This window comes from Thermobia domestica, chromosome 7 (assembly GCF_964235325.1).
Source record: "Thermobia domestica chromosome 7, izTheDome1.hap1.1, whole genome shotgun sequence".
NCBI lineage: Eukaryota > Metazoa > Arthropoda > Insecta > Zygentoma > Lepismatidae > Thermobia > Thermobia domestica.
The window spans coordinates 210456906-210472662 of NC_137460.1; the positions used below are offsets into that span (position 1 = coordinate 210456906).

The 15757-nt window shown below is 36.8% G+C and overlaps 1 protein-coding gene across 1 annotated transcript; it reads left to right on the forward strand.

The window, feature by feature from the left end:
* Positions 1-345: 345 nt before the first annotated feature.
* Positions 346-4443, forward strand: LOC145690705 (uncharacterized). The gene has a single exon (XM_081765866.1). The coding sequence runs from the start codon at positions 459-461 to the stop codon at positions 1407-1409; it is 951 nt and encodes a 316-aa protein (XP_081621992.1). The 5' UTR covers positions 346-458; the 3' UTR covers positions 1410-4443.
* The last annotated feature ends 11314 nt before the right edge of the window (positions 4444-15757 follow it).

A 15757-nucleotide genomic window follows, 5' to 3' on the forward strand; every position in this document is an offset into this window, starting at 1 on the left:
ATGATTCTTTTTTCAATAGTTATGGATATATGTGCGTTTCAGTAATATGAATGTCTTAAAGTTCAGTTTTTACGTTGTTTACATTTCTTAGGAATGCAGTAAAACTGTAGGTTGCCTTTTTTCCTTTTTCTTTTACGGCAACCAACATTCACATACACGGAATTAAGTATTAGCTGCAGATTTAAAAGTCCGTGCGCGATCAGCTGCATCATAAAATATACCAGCATCCCACTTGGATCTTTTATTGATAGAACTCAATAACGACTCGTTTAGGAAATGCAGTGCGCGCGCTTGGCTATTACACTGAATGCAACATGGCAACATTGGCTAGCACTTAAGTGAAACCCTCAAATACAGGGCAAGCTCGAACTGGAAAAATCCGGTTTACAGATTAGTGTGAGTTGTGGAGCAGTGAAGCTATGTGCTAGGAGGCCTTGAGTTGATTCTAGCAGGTAGCCATGGTGTTCGCACGGCGTCAGAGGAAGGCTAATTTTACTGCAATAGAGACGGACATCCTAATCAAGGAAGTTGAGGCAAGGCGAGACATTATATTAAACAAACAAACCGATTCTATAAGTGGGCAGGATAAGCAAGCCGCTTGGTTAGATATAGTGGACTGTGTCAATCGTGCTTGTACCGGTGAACCACGTACTTTGCGCGAAGTGAAGAAAAAATGGGAAAATATTCAAGCGGCTAACAGACGCAAAGACAGGTTAAAGCAGCCCCTTAGTGTTTCTGATATTAATGAAGACGAAGAAGATGAAGAAATCATTGTAAAAGCTGAGCCAGAAGATGTAATAGATCCAAGTATTTTTGATCTCGATTCCCAACCTGAAATTGAAATCGCAGAAGACGAGCCTTCAACCGTTCTTCAGCGCGTGTTACCTGAGATTAGTATTCAGTTAAAACCTCCCCCCTTAAGACCTGCTCCTTATGTGCAACAAACTCATCCCATGGTCACAATTTCTCCCGACAGTTTACCAAGCAACTTAGTGATTAAGACGGTAGAGGGCACCACAATTCGTTCTTCCGTAGAAAGTGCTGAAGTAGTTCGTGAAAATGACACTAGTAGCAGCACTTCTTTATCGACCAATGGACAGTCTCAGTCAGCTGATCAATCAACAAAACAAACAGGCAACGTGAAGAATAAAAGTGTTCCTAATTTAAATGTTATGAGGGAGAGTAATGCTTCTTCGCAAGCGACGCTGTTGAGTACTGTTATTGCCGAGACCGAACCGATAGATGATAAAGCGTTAGAATTCAAGAAACTGCAACTACTTGACAAGTTGCTGCGGGTAGAGAAGAAAAGATTGAAAGTCGAAAGAAAGCGCTTGAAAATAGAACAGTTGAGGTTGGGTTTAGTGCAAGCAGGGTACGTTCGTCCAGCCACAGAGCAGAATGGCGTGTGAAGTGAACGGTGAAAATGAAATACGATATTAATTTAATAGGTTTACGCCTTTTATAAGTTACAGTCTTCGATAGGTACAAATAAACAGCGAAAATCTGTGATAAAAATTTTATTGTGAGATAGGGTTTTAACTTAAGCCCAAGAGAGTGATGTGCATGTGCCATAAGTAATTCTTAATTTTCTTTTGTAGTTGAATACGAATTTTGTTAGTATACCGTAATACGGAATCCTCTCCGTAAGAGAAATAAATGAGTACTTCTTTTATAAGCGTCTTCCGTGTTCTACAACCATAGGTTTACTTTTTAATTACCGTTTTGGTCTGTGATATAGTTGGGCTCTTCATAATATTGTGATCACTGTGTAGTCTAAACAGTATTGCTTCTTCGTGAAAAACTGTGATGATACAATGTTACGTTAAAGAAAAAAATGAAATTTGAGATTTTTCTCTCCCTATGTTTATGTAATTGTGTTACACAAAGGCCCTAAGAGATTATTGCGTTAGATGCAATGTTCAAGTTCAATAAAGAAAGTGCATGTAGATACGAAATTCGTTTCGAAGTGAATGTGTGCCATTTAAGAGATGTACCATATGATGTGTATTTGAATTTATCAACGGTAAACTTAATCCTATTCGCCTTTAGAGGAATGTGTGTGACTTAGAATCTTTGTTTTAATTCATCACATTGAGTTCAGTGCAAGGCTCATTGGGTAGCACGAGAGAGCCGTGTTACGAACCGTTGGAAACTTACGGGTTCACTCGAGCAGAGGGTTCTACGAAATAGAAAATTTATAAATAAAATACGAAGTGATAAATTTTTCGTGAAGGAATGAGTGTGTCAATATAAGTAATTACTGTAAGCACAGCATATTGATACGAATTTTGAGTGATAGTGAAAGTATTGTATGAGTGCTCTTCCACTATCCTTGTTTATGTGTAAGTGCTCTTGTACAATCCTCGCTCCGTTCGGGCTCCTCTACTCCACTCCTGCCCTGACTCAGTTATATAGCATTCGAGCTTTTTAGTGGCCACCTAGCACAAGCTAATTCGTGTTTTATGCTATACGTCCACACTGTATTTAGGCCTATACTGAACCCTCCTGAAGTCTATCTGTAAGTAATAATGGTGCTCCCATTTAGTGCATGCTCCGCTAAAAGAAATACAAAACTCTAATCTGACCTGAAAATGTAAGAAATGTGTCACAATTTGGTAGAACCGTTTGCTTGAGTAATGTCACTCTTACAAATACAAGAGAATTGCTGTGCACAGTAAGATAATAATTTCTTTTTCAGTTTGCGGGTGAAGTTGTTAGTTCACAAAGGAGGGTTAACGTTTAAAAGACTTACTTATGTAGATCGAGGAATGTATAAGTAATTTCTGAACACGAGCTCTCTTGTGGCCAAGCGGTTAGCGTACGCGCCATTGGCGTGGGAGACCCGGGTTATGTTCCGGCGGGAGCTCTTGTGGTTCGGATCCCACGTTATGCAGTAGGTCCACGTCTTACATAGCCTAGCTGCTGAAATGAACGCTGAACTAAGAATCAAATCAAATTTCCGAACATAGAAATGGGATTAATACAAGTGTTTTGTTGGTGGGAAGAACACGAAAAAATAAGAGCGTTGTCATACGAAGTGAACACATGCGCGAGGACCGGGATTCGAGCTCGGTGTCTCCGCCTTGATATGCCGATATGTTAACCATAACACTACCTTGTTCGATCTCCGAACATACATACATTGTTCTACTCTTTATCTCGACGTTCGTCTGCCCACTTCTGAAAATGAAAACAGGTAGTCGACACTGCCCATCAAATCTCGCACTCTTGATCCTTGACTGGTGATTCACGAAAGTTCCCCGAGGTCCTTCATACAGCTTAGTCTGCTAAGGAGCATGAAATGCTTAGGATGTGTTAATTTGCGGCATCTAGCACTCGCGAGAGGCTGTCCACCAGGGTTATCGTTATGTTACAAGAAAGATGAACAAATGGCGACTAATAACATTAGTAAAGTTGAAAGAGTGTGGATAGATAAAACTCAGCAAGCTGAGAAACCGTTCCATGTCTAAATTCTAATATCTGGGAGGACTGCAATACACATCTAGACGCTGAACAACGAAGGGCAGAAAACCAGATGCCCTACTGTTGGTCATAACGTGGGTTTACAAGGGACAACTGGGAGTTGGGTTACTTAGCTCTCAGGCGGATGAGAGTTAGAGTTCAATTGTCATGAGAATATTCGTCCGTTTTGAGTCGTCAGGTAAATTGTGCAGTTAGTAGGATCTACTTTGCCATGCCTTAAACCTGTCTTGATTTTTATATTTTAATTTTTTTTTGTTACACGCGCCCAGTTTTTTAAATTTTTTTTTTTTAGTAATTTTGAGTATGAACATGAGATGATAATTTTGAGAGTACCGAGATATTAATGATTATTGCCGATGATAATTGTTAATATTGATGATGAGTATGGAGATGAAGTGAGATTATCAAAGATGTTTGAGAGTTGAGAGTGATTAACGTTTTATTTACATGCATTCTTGTTTATTTGGTGTGTCCACCGCGGGATAGCTTACACTCTACCTTCACTGAGCTTCTTTGTGGTTATGCGGTTAGCGTACGGGCCTTTAGCGTGGGAGACCCGGGTTCGATTCCCGGCGGGAGATCATGTGGTTCGGATTCCATGTTAATAGGGGGGGCGCGGTGGCTCAGTGGTAGAGCGCTCACCTCTGGTGCTTGGGGTCCCGGGTTCGATCCCAGCCCCCGCCAAGTGAACCTTGTGGTGGACAAACACCGTGCTCGTGGGTTTTCTCGGGGTTCTCCCGTTTCCTCCCACTTTCTTCATTCCACCATTTCACTCATCGTTCATAATCACCGTCTCCTTTAGCCTAACCGGCATAACCGTGGGACGTAAAACTCAAAGATTTCATTTCATTTTTCCATGTTAATAGATCCATGTCTCATATAGCCTCGTTACTGAACGGGACGTTAATCTCAAAATCAACTCAACTTTTCTTCACTTTTCGTCAGGGTTGGCTGGTTTAAACCAGCTGTTTTTTTTTTCAAAAAAAATGGTTTAAACAAAAAAAAAAAAAAAATAAAAATAAAAATGTTCGTAAAAGTGTAACTATTCATGAAATCTTGATGAACACATATTTGTGGGTTATCACGTTTCACTCCCATATATTATTCGTACTATATTCAGACCTAAATTCCCCATTCTTTTACTCAAAGAGATTATATTACAAAAGCAACTTTTTTTTTATTGATGTTTCTTTTGTGATTTTTTTTTTATAGTTCGTTATTATTGTTATGCAACAAAAGGAAAATTCTAAACATTGTTTCGTTTTAATAATGTTTACTATTGATAAAATACATCGAAATGCCGTACTTTTTGGGGAGGGGGGTCATACAAAACCAACTTGAGGCAATTATTGAAATAACAACAATCTTTGGTAACTATTTATGTATAAATGGGTCAGAGCCAAAGTGGACTCAAATAATTCGTATCTTTATTCAGTTTTCTTCCTGATATGCAAAGTAAGTCGTTATATTTCTTTAACTTGGACTAATAAAAGTCGTAGTAAACTGACTTGGACAAAATTAGTTCTTCTGTACTCTGTAGTACTTTGAAATTGCCCATATGTAATTCTGTATAATGGTTCCACTTGTGCAATTGTTTATCTTTTTGTCCTTCTGTCCTAATGACTCCTGACGATTATATTAACAAATATGTAAAGATCAGTCAACATATTTTTTATCACGGTACGTGACGTTTGGGCGCCGCCGTTTGGGCCCGGACATTTGGGCCCCGCCGTTTGGGCACTGGACGTTTGGGCGCGAAGCCATTTGGGCGCCAGACGTTTGGGCGCGAGTTAAATTAAAAAGTCATTATGTTAGGTGCTGAGTACTAAGTTCGAGTCAAGATATCACAAGGTGTCTACTGTAGTGGAAGTCCTTGAATTATACTGGATTTTGTTTTACATAATAGAAATACTGGAATTTCAAAATTCTAAAAACTAAATTAACAATTAAATTTTGTAAATTTAAGTTTCAACCAAAGTTGTATGCTTTTTATTTGGTAACTTTTCAAGCCAAAGGTAAGTAGATAAGACTAGATATGATTGACTGTATTACATACATAGTGAGCCTATTCCAGTCCTTCTACTGTAGTTATGCAATAAGTGTGAATGTCAAGCACATTTCTAGTGGCTAAATGACCAATATATGTACACTTAACTATTCTTTTTCACTTTGAAATCGTTCTTTTTTTCCTTTCGCCACTTTCTTTAATGCAGATTAAATGCTTATTAACAGTTCGTCTGATTCCTTTATTTCCTAGATTTCTTATATAATACAAAAATAAGATCAACATTAGATCAGAAGCACAAGAATCGTGAACAAGCGAAAAATCAATCCATGACGAGGTTAGGCAACAAATGCCACAAACGCATTAAACTATTTAATTTAGATGAATAAATAAGATAGAGATAATAAATAAAATAGAGATAATTTGTTGAGACAGATAAATGAGGTGAGATAAAGATAGTGGTGTAGGAAATGTATATATCTTGATTCGCGCTTAGTTTTCAGTACCTAGCTTACTTTATATGTCGTAAATTGTGATCTTTACTATGTACCTCGCGCCCAAACGTCTGGTGCCTAAACGGCTTTGCGCCCAAACGTCCGGCGCCCAAACGGCAGCGCCGAAACGTCCGCGCCCAAATGGTGGCGCCCAAACGTCCTGTCCCGTTTTTATCAGGAGTTCTTCGTGAGTGAGTCGGCAGACATATCGTATTTGTGGCCAATTAGTCTCGGTTTCGAGTTCAAATGGAGGACGATTTGTCTTGGATGTAAGCCGAGAAGCGGTTTGGATTCCGCTTTAAGCTTATGTGACCCCTTCCAGCATAACCCGGTTGTTGTATAATAACACCAAGGCGAAACAAGCTTATTTCTGTCCATATGTGATATAAATACATAGAGCAAATTATTTAAACCAAAGAAACCTGGTTTAAAAAAAAACTGGTTTAAACAAAAAAAAAAAAAAAAAACCTGCTTTTTGGTTTTTTCAATAAAAACCATGGTTTTTGCCAACCCTGCTTTTCGTTGAGGAATATTGTCTTGATTTTGTTGTTATTATTGTTTGTTTCGTCTGTGAATCGCATGTTTTTATGTATAGGGAGGAAACCGCTCTCCAGGGAGAATCACAAACCTATTTATTACAGATTTCTTTGTACTGGCGAAAGGGACACTTATGTTTTGTCCATTTATGCATGTTGTATTGTCCGAGATTCTGGACTGCAAATTGTTGGTTTGTTTGCTCGAGGCGTGAAATGTAGTAGTAATTTTCTGTTCTGACGTTCTTATTGTTTCTGTTGTCGCTCTGTTTTGTAGCTGAAGTTGCCTAACGGATTGTGTGAATGGTACGTTGAATAACACTTTCAGCACCTTGTTCTGTAGCCTCTGCAATTGTGAGATATTTGTTTTAGCGGCATATTCCCATATCGGCGTGAAATAAAGCCAAGGAGTGGGGTGAATGATAACTCTGAGAAGTAGTAGTTTAAGGTTGACCTCTAATTTGCGATCATGTCTTAACAGAGGCATAGTTGGTGCATCTTACACATGCATTCTGCATATGGAGTTTTCATGACAATGAGTTGTCTAGTAAGACCTCGTAAATATTTCACTGTGTTTCGGCAGTATTAGCGTCTCGTTATACAAGTTCAGTTGCCTTGTGGACCTTACTCTTCGTTTCGTGAAGAGAAATATTACAGTTTGGGTCGGATTTAGTTTTTTATCTTTTATCTATTACTTTAATTTTCCAACTCAAGCAATTGCGATTATAGTTTGTCAGTTAATGTCTATTGACCATGACGACATATACACGGCAGTGTCATCTGCAAAGAGTTCAGTGTCCACTATTCTACTGGTTGGTGTACCGGCTGTGTATAGGTTAAATAACTCGGGACTTAGTATTGAGCCCTGGGGGTTCCTGCTTCTATCTTTTTTGTGGGTGATCCTCCCGTCTTGTACATCACTGAGAACGTCCTGTTTCTTAAGTATATTAATTAGTGTGACAAACGCATCAGGAAGTTTGTACTTGATAACTTTGTATTTCAGTCCTGTGTGCCACACCTCGTCAAACGCGCCCTGCACGGTTAAGAACACTGCACCCGCATGCTTATTTTTTTTGAATTGCTCTGTGACGTACTCCATTATTCGTATTAGTTGCTGCGTCGTACTGTCAGGGCTCATAGCGAGTTACTTTTTTTAAAAAAAATAAAAGTTACTTTTTTTCAAATTGGTCGCTAAAAGTTACTTTTCTTTTTTCAAATTTGTCACTAAAAGTTACTTTTTGGGGGGGGGTAAAGTCATTTTTTCGTGTGATTTATATTTTGCATTGGCAGTTTTCTAAAAAAAAAAAAGAATGATAAAAGTAAATAGGAAAAGGCAGAAACTTGTCTCTTATTACTCTTCTGAAAACTTCAGTACTTGCTGCCACATGTGAACCAATTCAGCTTTATTCTTACATCAGCATATAGTCTTTCTAAAGCACAGTGGATGGTAGTGGGTGCTTAAGCTCTCAAGGTGGGTTCAAGAGCCCTTGTAAGCATTTTGTATGCAACTGCATTTTTAGTTAACATTGGTAATTTATTTTAAAAGTTCATAATAAGAATATAAACATAATCCACATTATTTGCTTTGATCTATTTATGGTAAAGGAGAGTGACATACATTTAACAGTTTACTTTTCATTGTATGCTGAATGTTGGTAGAAGCCATACCAATGTTTACCAATCATTTGGTACCAAGCCAGAATTTGTATCAAATCAGTTATACAAGATAAAATTTTATTACCAGTTAATGGTAATCTAGAAAATATAGAAATTTGGCCTTACTGCATCCAGATCAAAGTTGAAATATAAAACTGTGGAAAGTATTTAATTAAGGATAAACCTCTAAACACAAGTAATGCATTTTTTTTTTTTATCAGCTGAGAAACTTAAGTAAAATAATTTTTAATCTTAACTTATTAAAACATTGCGTATTTCAGCTATGATCAGCTAGGCCTATTTTAGGTTTTTTTTTTTTTTAATGTGAAATTCAATTTATGCCCAAGTTTGGTTTGGCATGAAGTTTTAACCCTTGAAGAAGCAAGATATAAATTTTACTTTAAATGTCCTAGATGGGAGTAATTTTGACCCCATTTTCCATTTCTGTAAATACAAAGACAAATTAGACTTTATGATAGTTGTTAAGTGTGCAAAATTATTCAAGAGACTCTTATAGAAGCATTCCTAGAAGACCATTTCAGCACATGTTTTCTTGTCTCGCTGGGGTTAAATTGACTCTATCTTGATACTCCAAGGGTTAAGGTTACTTTTTGATAAGATTTTGGTGGCTTTTTGGTCACTTTTTTATGTGCTTTTGGTCACTTATCAACTATTTAGAAGAGACCAGACCACTATGAGTCCTGTATTGTGATTGTTCCTAAAACCAAATCATCTGGTCCGTGAGGTCCCTAACTTATTCCCTGCAAGTAAGTTTGTGGAGAATGACATCGTATCTCTGTTTTTTTTTTGGGGGGGGGCTTACTCCCATCTCCTCCTACATTTTCATTCCGCCAATTCTTCCATCATCACTCACTTCTTTTAGTGATCGTCTCTCTTAGCATAAACGGCATAATTGTGGTACGTTAAAATGAGAGATTTCATTTCCTAAAACCACTTGGAAGGATATTTCTACTCTTAATTTCATAGGATATGTTTCTCCATCAATTTTTGTATAATTTTTAGTAAATTTATGGGACTATAGTTATGTGGAAAATGTTTCACTTTTCCCATTTTGGGAGTATGATTACCTTTGCATTTATTCATTGTTAGGGAAAATCATTGTTTGGAATATTACGTTTGTGATAGAGACCAGTGCTCGTAATGCTACTACTTTCAATATTTTGAGGATAATATTTTGTTTATATTGTTTGGGCCAGGAGCTTTATTGTCTGGTGATCCCTTGATGTAATAATATATTCTGGGATGTTTGTACCGGTTATGTCTGTTTGGACTTCCTTTCCCCAAAACTGATTCACTATTCGCTTTACATACCGTTCATGTATATATGAGTGTCAGTGTCCTTCTCACTATGCGTTTAATTTAGTGTTTCCACTTGTGCACATGTTCTGTCCTCATCACCATACACACAGATCTCTGCTTGAATGTAGTGCGTGTATGTCGAAGGGATCCTTGTTAGGGATTTAGCGTGTCTCCAAAGTGTGTTATCTTGATGACATGATAAATCAGCGCTGTTTTATTTAGTGGATTCCTTGTACGCGCGTATTCTTTCCGTCCTACTTTTCGTTTTGATTAGATCTAATATGTGAAAGGTACACCCCACTCGACCACTGGTTTGGAGCAGGGGCATAACTACTATGGCGCGAAGCCCCGCAATGCGGGTTGGCCGACACTTCCAAGAACCCATCACTCTAGCCTCCTAATGGGTCGAATCAACATGCTTTTCAGTTTACTATTAGTCAGCAATGTTCTTCCACCCTTCCCTTCTTTAGGCTATCTTTGGGAGGGTTGACATGTAGATCAAGCACACTGCAACCCAAACCAAGGGAAACTCAGTCCGGTCGGTTTTAATAGGCTATATTGTTTTCCCTCGGCAGGAAATATTAAACCAGATCGGGAAATTTCGGGTCCTCATTTAGATTCAAACGATTCGAAAAGGTCAAACGTTATTTTGATGAGTTGTGTAAAGATAGTCGTCTCAGTGACAGTGAATCAAACTTTAGAATTAACATTTATATTAAACTATTGACACAGTAAATTTACAGTTACATTGTTGTTTACATCTTTGCGTGATACAGTATCAAGATTGTATTTTTTTCCTCCTGCAATATTATTCGTCTCACTGATGATGAAATGCTAAGGACATAGCTACTTCAAACAACTTATATTTGTTATATTGGTTCTTGGTTTCCGATGGAAGAATTTTTTTCTTTTTTGAAAAAACAAATCTGAAATAAGTGTTCAGAATTCTATGTTTGACCTAACAAGGCTTTTAATTGTGAAATGTAAGTCATTGGTGTCTAGCTTTCCAGAACTTATTACCTCGTATTTGTTGTTTTTGACGCTCCCAGTCTCTTGTCAGTTCTACAGAGAGGCAGGGCTGGATTAAGGAGGGGGGCTTAGGCGGACTGTAGCCCCGGACCTCCAGGTAGAAGTGGTCTCTACTCTGATCAAAATCTCAACTGGCTATCTAAAAAGAATCATAAAGATACAATCATCATCATAAAATAAAATATGACCAAAAATATTAAACATTCTCTTATTACTACTGTACTTTCAAAGAGAAGTAGAGATGCAAGGGCTCGGAAAAAACCGGCTTTTTTGAAAAAAAAAAAACTCGGTTTTTTCTGCTTCCCTTTTTTGCTTGGGAAATTTTGGGCTTTTTTCAAAATTCTGCTTTGAATTGATAAACCAGATTTTGTTTCGCTTTTCTATAACACAAAATGTCATTTAATTAGTGGTTGATGCCGATAATAATATAAAACCTCGAAAATAAACCATGAATTTCGAAAAGATATTTCAAACAATTTTACTTCTCAACATATTTACATTATAAATTCCAAAGGATTAACCAATGTATATAATAAGATTTTTTTAACGTCGTACATACAAAAGTAAGCATGGTTGTTGGCAAGAACCATGGTTGTTTTTGAAAATGCCAAAAACCCGTTTTTTGGAGGGAGTTTAAACTAGGTTTTTTTTGTTTAAACCAGTTTTTTTGGGTTTAGATATTTTGCTTTATGCATTTATATTACATATTGACAGAAATAAGTTTGTTTCGCCTTGGTGTTATTATGCAACAACGGGGTTATGCTGGAAGAGGTCACATAAGCTTAAAGAAGTCCGATCAGTAAATTTATTAAATTGAGAAACTCCCGCCCTAGCCATCGGCAAAATCCCGTCATTACTCTAAATGTAAAACGATAACGGAAAAATCCTGTTATTGCTTTGCATGTAAAATCAGTACGCTAAAACTAAGGTATTAAATTACAAATTTAGTACGTACATATCATTGAAAGTACAATCCAAGCTAATGTTGGAAGCTACGTAGGCAATCGATAAATTTTGCCAATTTATATCAATATACTATATTTAAGCAACCTTGGCTTCTTTATAAAACAACAGGCATTCAGGCATGCAGAAATATACAATTTAGTTTCGTTTCCTATGTTCAGGCTTAACATCCTTACGTAATACCGAGGTTATCAAGGAGAAGACTCGCTTAAAGTTACATCCGAACCTCTACTTTGTTTACGCATGAAAGAAGGATTGTGGTTCGACCGAGAATTGAACATGGGACACCTTGATTAAAAGGTGAAAAGGAAATAAAACTAATGCAGATGGTTTGATGTGGGGAAGCGTCAACATGAAGTTCACACGATTCACATTTTTCGTTCTTTTTATTATTTTTTTTTTTGTTAATTTAAACCAGTTGTTTATTTTAAAAAAAGAAAAAAAAAACAGCTGGTGTAAACCAGCCAACTCTAAAAGTAAATACTTCTTTAAAAAAATACACAAATAAGTAGCAAAATTCTATGTAGTATTTTTACTTCAAAATATTCCATACCCTCTTTTTGGAACAAAATAAAATTAAAATAAAACAAGAAAAATACTTAGATTTATATGATACACTTAAAGGTTGCACATCTAGAGCTTTTGGTTTTGTATATTCTTGAAATTCTACAGTTTTATATAATCACCATCACGGTTTACTCAGTCCTCAAGTTTTCTGTAATTGTAACATGAGGGATTCAACATATGAAGGGTGTGAGGCAAGAACATGGTAATCCACAATTTTACTATTTTAAGAAATTAGAGATTTTCTGCTGCACAATCCATTTTGAAAGTCGGGAAGCTGATTTTTCATATAAGACTATACATGAAGGATTAAACGAAGCGGTATGCGTTGCTGTGTATCTGGTGCTGCATAACTCAGCAATTAAAATTTGTTAGTTACCATGTTCTTGGCTCACACCCTTCATATATCATTATGGAACTCTCCCCACACCACCACAAAAAAGGGGGAGGCTACGGAATATATTTAAGATAAATACAACTGCATAACAAACATGACTGAGTGGAGCTTTTGCGGTTCTGTCGCGAAGTCCGGGATTCAACCCAGCATTCGACCATTTTGACAAAGCTTTTCTTCATTCCATCTGTGAAGTAGAAATAGTGCGTGTACTGTGAGTTGGCCGACTTCCTTTCTTATTGTTTTTAAATCGTTATTATTACTAATTACCAGCAGTGACGGTTTTGCGAAGGTTAGGGGGGCGGTCTTTTGGACTGAAGCCTGTTCCCCAAAATTACGGAATGTCTAAAACAAACGAAATATCTATTAACTTAGTTATGCCTTTACTCATAAACTTGAAGCTCCCGTCGAATAAAAATTACGAATGTTTAGAAAAACTAAACATTAGTAAGAAAAAAACTCCCAAAATGCTTTTCTAAACCCGCCACTGATTCTCAGTATAAAATGATCTTCAAGGTTGTATCCGGAAGATTATCGCTAAATATATAAACGAAACGAAATATTGTATTAGTTACGCCTGTACTCATAAACTTCAAGCTCCTTCCAAATAAAATTAGGATATTTTAGAAAACGAAACAATCAAAGAAACCCGTCCCAAAGTACGTTTCTAAATCCGCTACTGATTATTTGTATAAATTAGTATTCGAGGTTGTATCCGGAAAATTATTGCTAAATCGTTGCACAGCTACAGTATAACAGAAATGTGGAAGTACGGTTTGACGGATATATTGAAAAACGTACGCTTTGACGGATATATAGAAAAACGTAAGTTTAACTTTTGCGCTAGAAGCTAGAGTACTAAGCTCTTAGATATGAAACACGGATGACAAACTAAAATGATCTGAGAAGAAAAAAATGTCGATAACTCAAAAGTTAAAATAAAGTTAAATAGCCTCTAAAATTGCCCTCAAATATTACATTCTTCATGTTAGCTTTAATTCGTAAAACATGTGCTCCATTCACATTGATGGTGAATTTTAGAGCGATATATGGCATTTAGGTCATGGAATTCTTCTCTAACTATAGAATATACTATAAGAAAGCTATTTAGATAGAAAAGTCATGAAAATGAAAAAAGCCAAAATTTCCAAAATTCTCGTTTTTTTCCCAAAAAAGCCGGTTTTTTTATTTGAAAAAACCATCGATTCAAAAAAGCCGGCTTTTTTTGCATCTCTAGAGAAAAGTATTAGGGGAAGTCAGTAGGGGCCACATTTTTTCCAGCCCCGGGCCTCCAGATGGGTTAATCCGGTCCTGTGGATAGGTCGTTCTCGAAAGTGAAATTGATAAAAAAGTATGTGAGAAGCCAAAATAGATAAAGTAATCTAGCACTGCTCTTAATAAGTGCGGACGAAGCTGAAAAAATGGATCCATATACTGGAGTTAGTAAGGAATTTTGCTGACAGGAAAGCAAGAAGGAAACCATTCAATTCATTTCTGCTATACTCTTCATGAAGACTGACGTCACAGACTGCAAAGAGGTTATCCATCGTCGCTTCTGAAGCTTATTGAATAAATTATATGTATGACAAAGTGGTTCCATTTATAAATATTTATGCCTAGTATTTGCATGCATTTAACTCATTGTTCACAGATACAGGGAAGTATGGTTATTTATTATGTTATCTATCATTCCACAAGAAAATGTTAAGACGGGGGGCCCTGGGTATTCTCTCGCAGGAGGGCCCATGGAACGTAGTTACGCCACTGGTTTGGAGTGACGAATACTAATTTCCGCGGCTTGTATTTTAGCCGTTAGTTCACTCACTGCCTCCTCTGTGTCGCAGTTTGTGATAATTTGGAGGACAGTTACAGTGAAACCTGTCAACTTGGCCACCTGCTTATCTTGGCCTAGTTCGTCTTGAACCTGCATTTTCCCATAAGACATTCGTTACTTACTACTCTATAAGTTGGCCACACTGAAGCAATGTTTATCCTATGATGATAATGATAAATTTATCTTAATGAACAAACTCCATGGCTCTGGATAAGTAGAGTAACAAATAAAACACAGTTCTGACCAGAGCAGAATGAAATATATTAAAAACTATACTTACAATGTGTTACAGTTTCAAGGACCTAACGTCCTCTTCATCAGACACAAACACTCCTGTCTGATGAAGAGGACGTTAGGTCCTTGAAACTGTAACACATTGTAAGTATAGTTTTTAATATATTTCATTCTGCTTTGGTCAGAACTGTGTTTTATTTGTTAATAAATTTATCTGTGTATCTTGGCCACGCAAAATGCCTTTTTGTTATTTTTCTTAACTCTTTCGTATTCCCATATGAGAGGTAGATGTTATGTATTTGTGACTGGAGAAAAGAAGCAAGGATTCGCGCGATTTGTTCTTGGAGGTCAATTGCCAGAAGACTACCCTAATAAAGGGGTGGTGTAGGAAGATGTGAATAAGAAAAAGCACGTATAAGAATTCAGGAAATGGTTGTACGTATTTGTTTACCCTGTCTGTTTTGGTAAAATCATTAGCTATATGAGCTCCTCTCATCAGTGCCGGAAAATTCTCAAGGTTAAAACTAATCATCTCAATTGTCAACTATTGGTACCTGTCGGCTTGTCAAAAGATAGCGGAGTTTTTGGGATATGAATTCCCTCAAGATTTTCTTAAAACATCTTTTGCTCCGAGGGAAACACTCTAGCTTAGTAACAAGAGGTAGTTAACTACAATATTAGAATGTGCATATCTGCCAAAAAGAACAAAACAAATACGTCTAGAATGAACCACCATTCAGTAACAACTGAAAAGAAGTCGTATAAATTGCATATGAATTTCTCAATTTATAACTTAGCTTTTCTTGTTTCAATCTGAATAACTCAGTGTGCTATAATATCAATTTCAATAAACTGCTTACGTACGCTTCTATTTCATGGTTGTTTGTGTTATTGTTTTCAATCCGAATAATCCAATGTACCAGACTAGTTTTCAGGGAGAGAAAGTTAAGCAAGTATATTAAACATACTATAGTAATATTTTCTAGTACTGTATATTCTTATGATTACTCTATATGCATTATTTATAAGTAGCTGTCGTGCCACTTCTTATTAAAGTTTTACAATCAAGTAATACTAGAAGTGCTATTCTAAAAATACACCAATCGCACTTGTTTTCTGTAAGTTGGCCACCTGTCTAAGTTGGCCACTTTTCAATGGAACCGATGGTGGCCAACATAGACAGGTTTCACTGTACGTTATTTTGTAAATGTTTCCAAAATTTTATGCAATCCGCTTTTCTGTAATTAA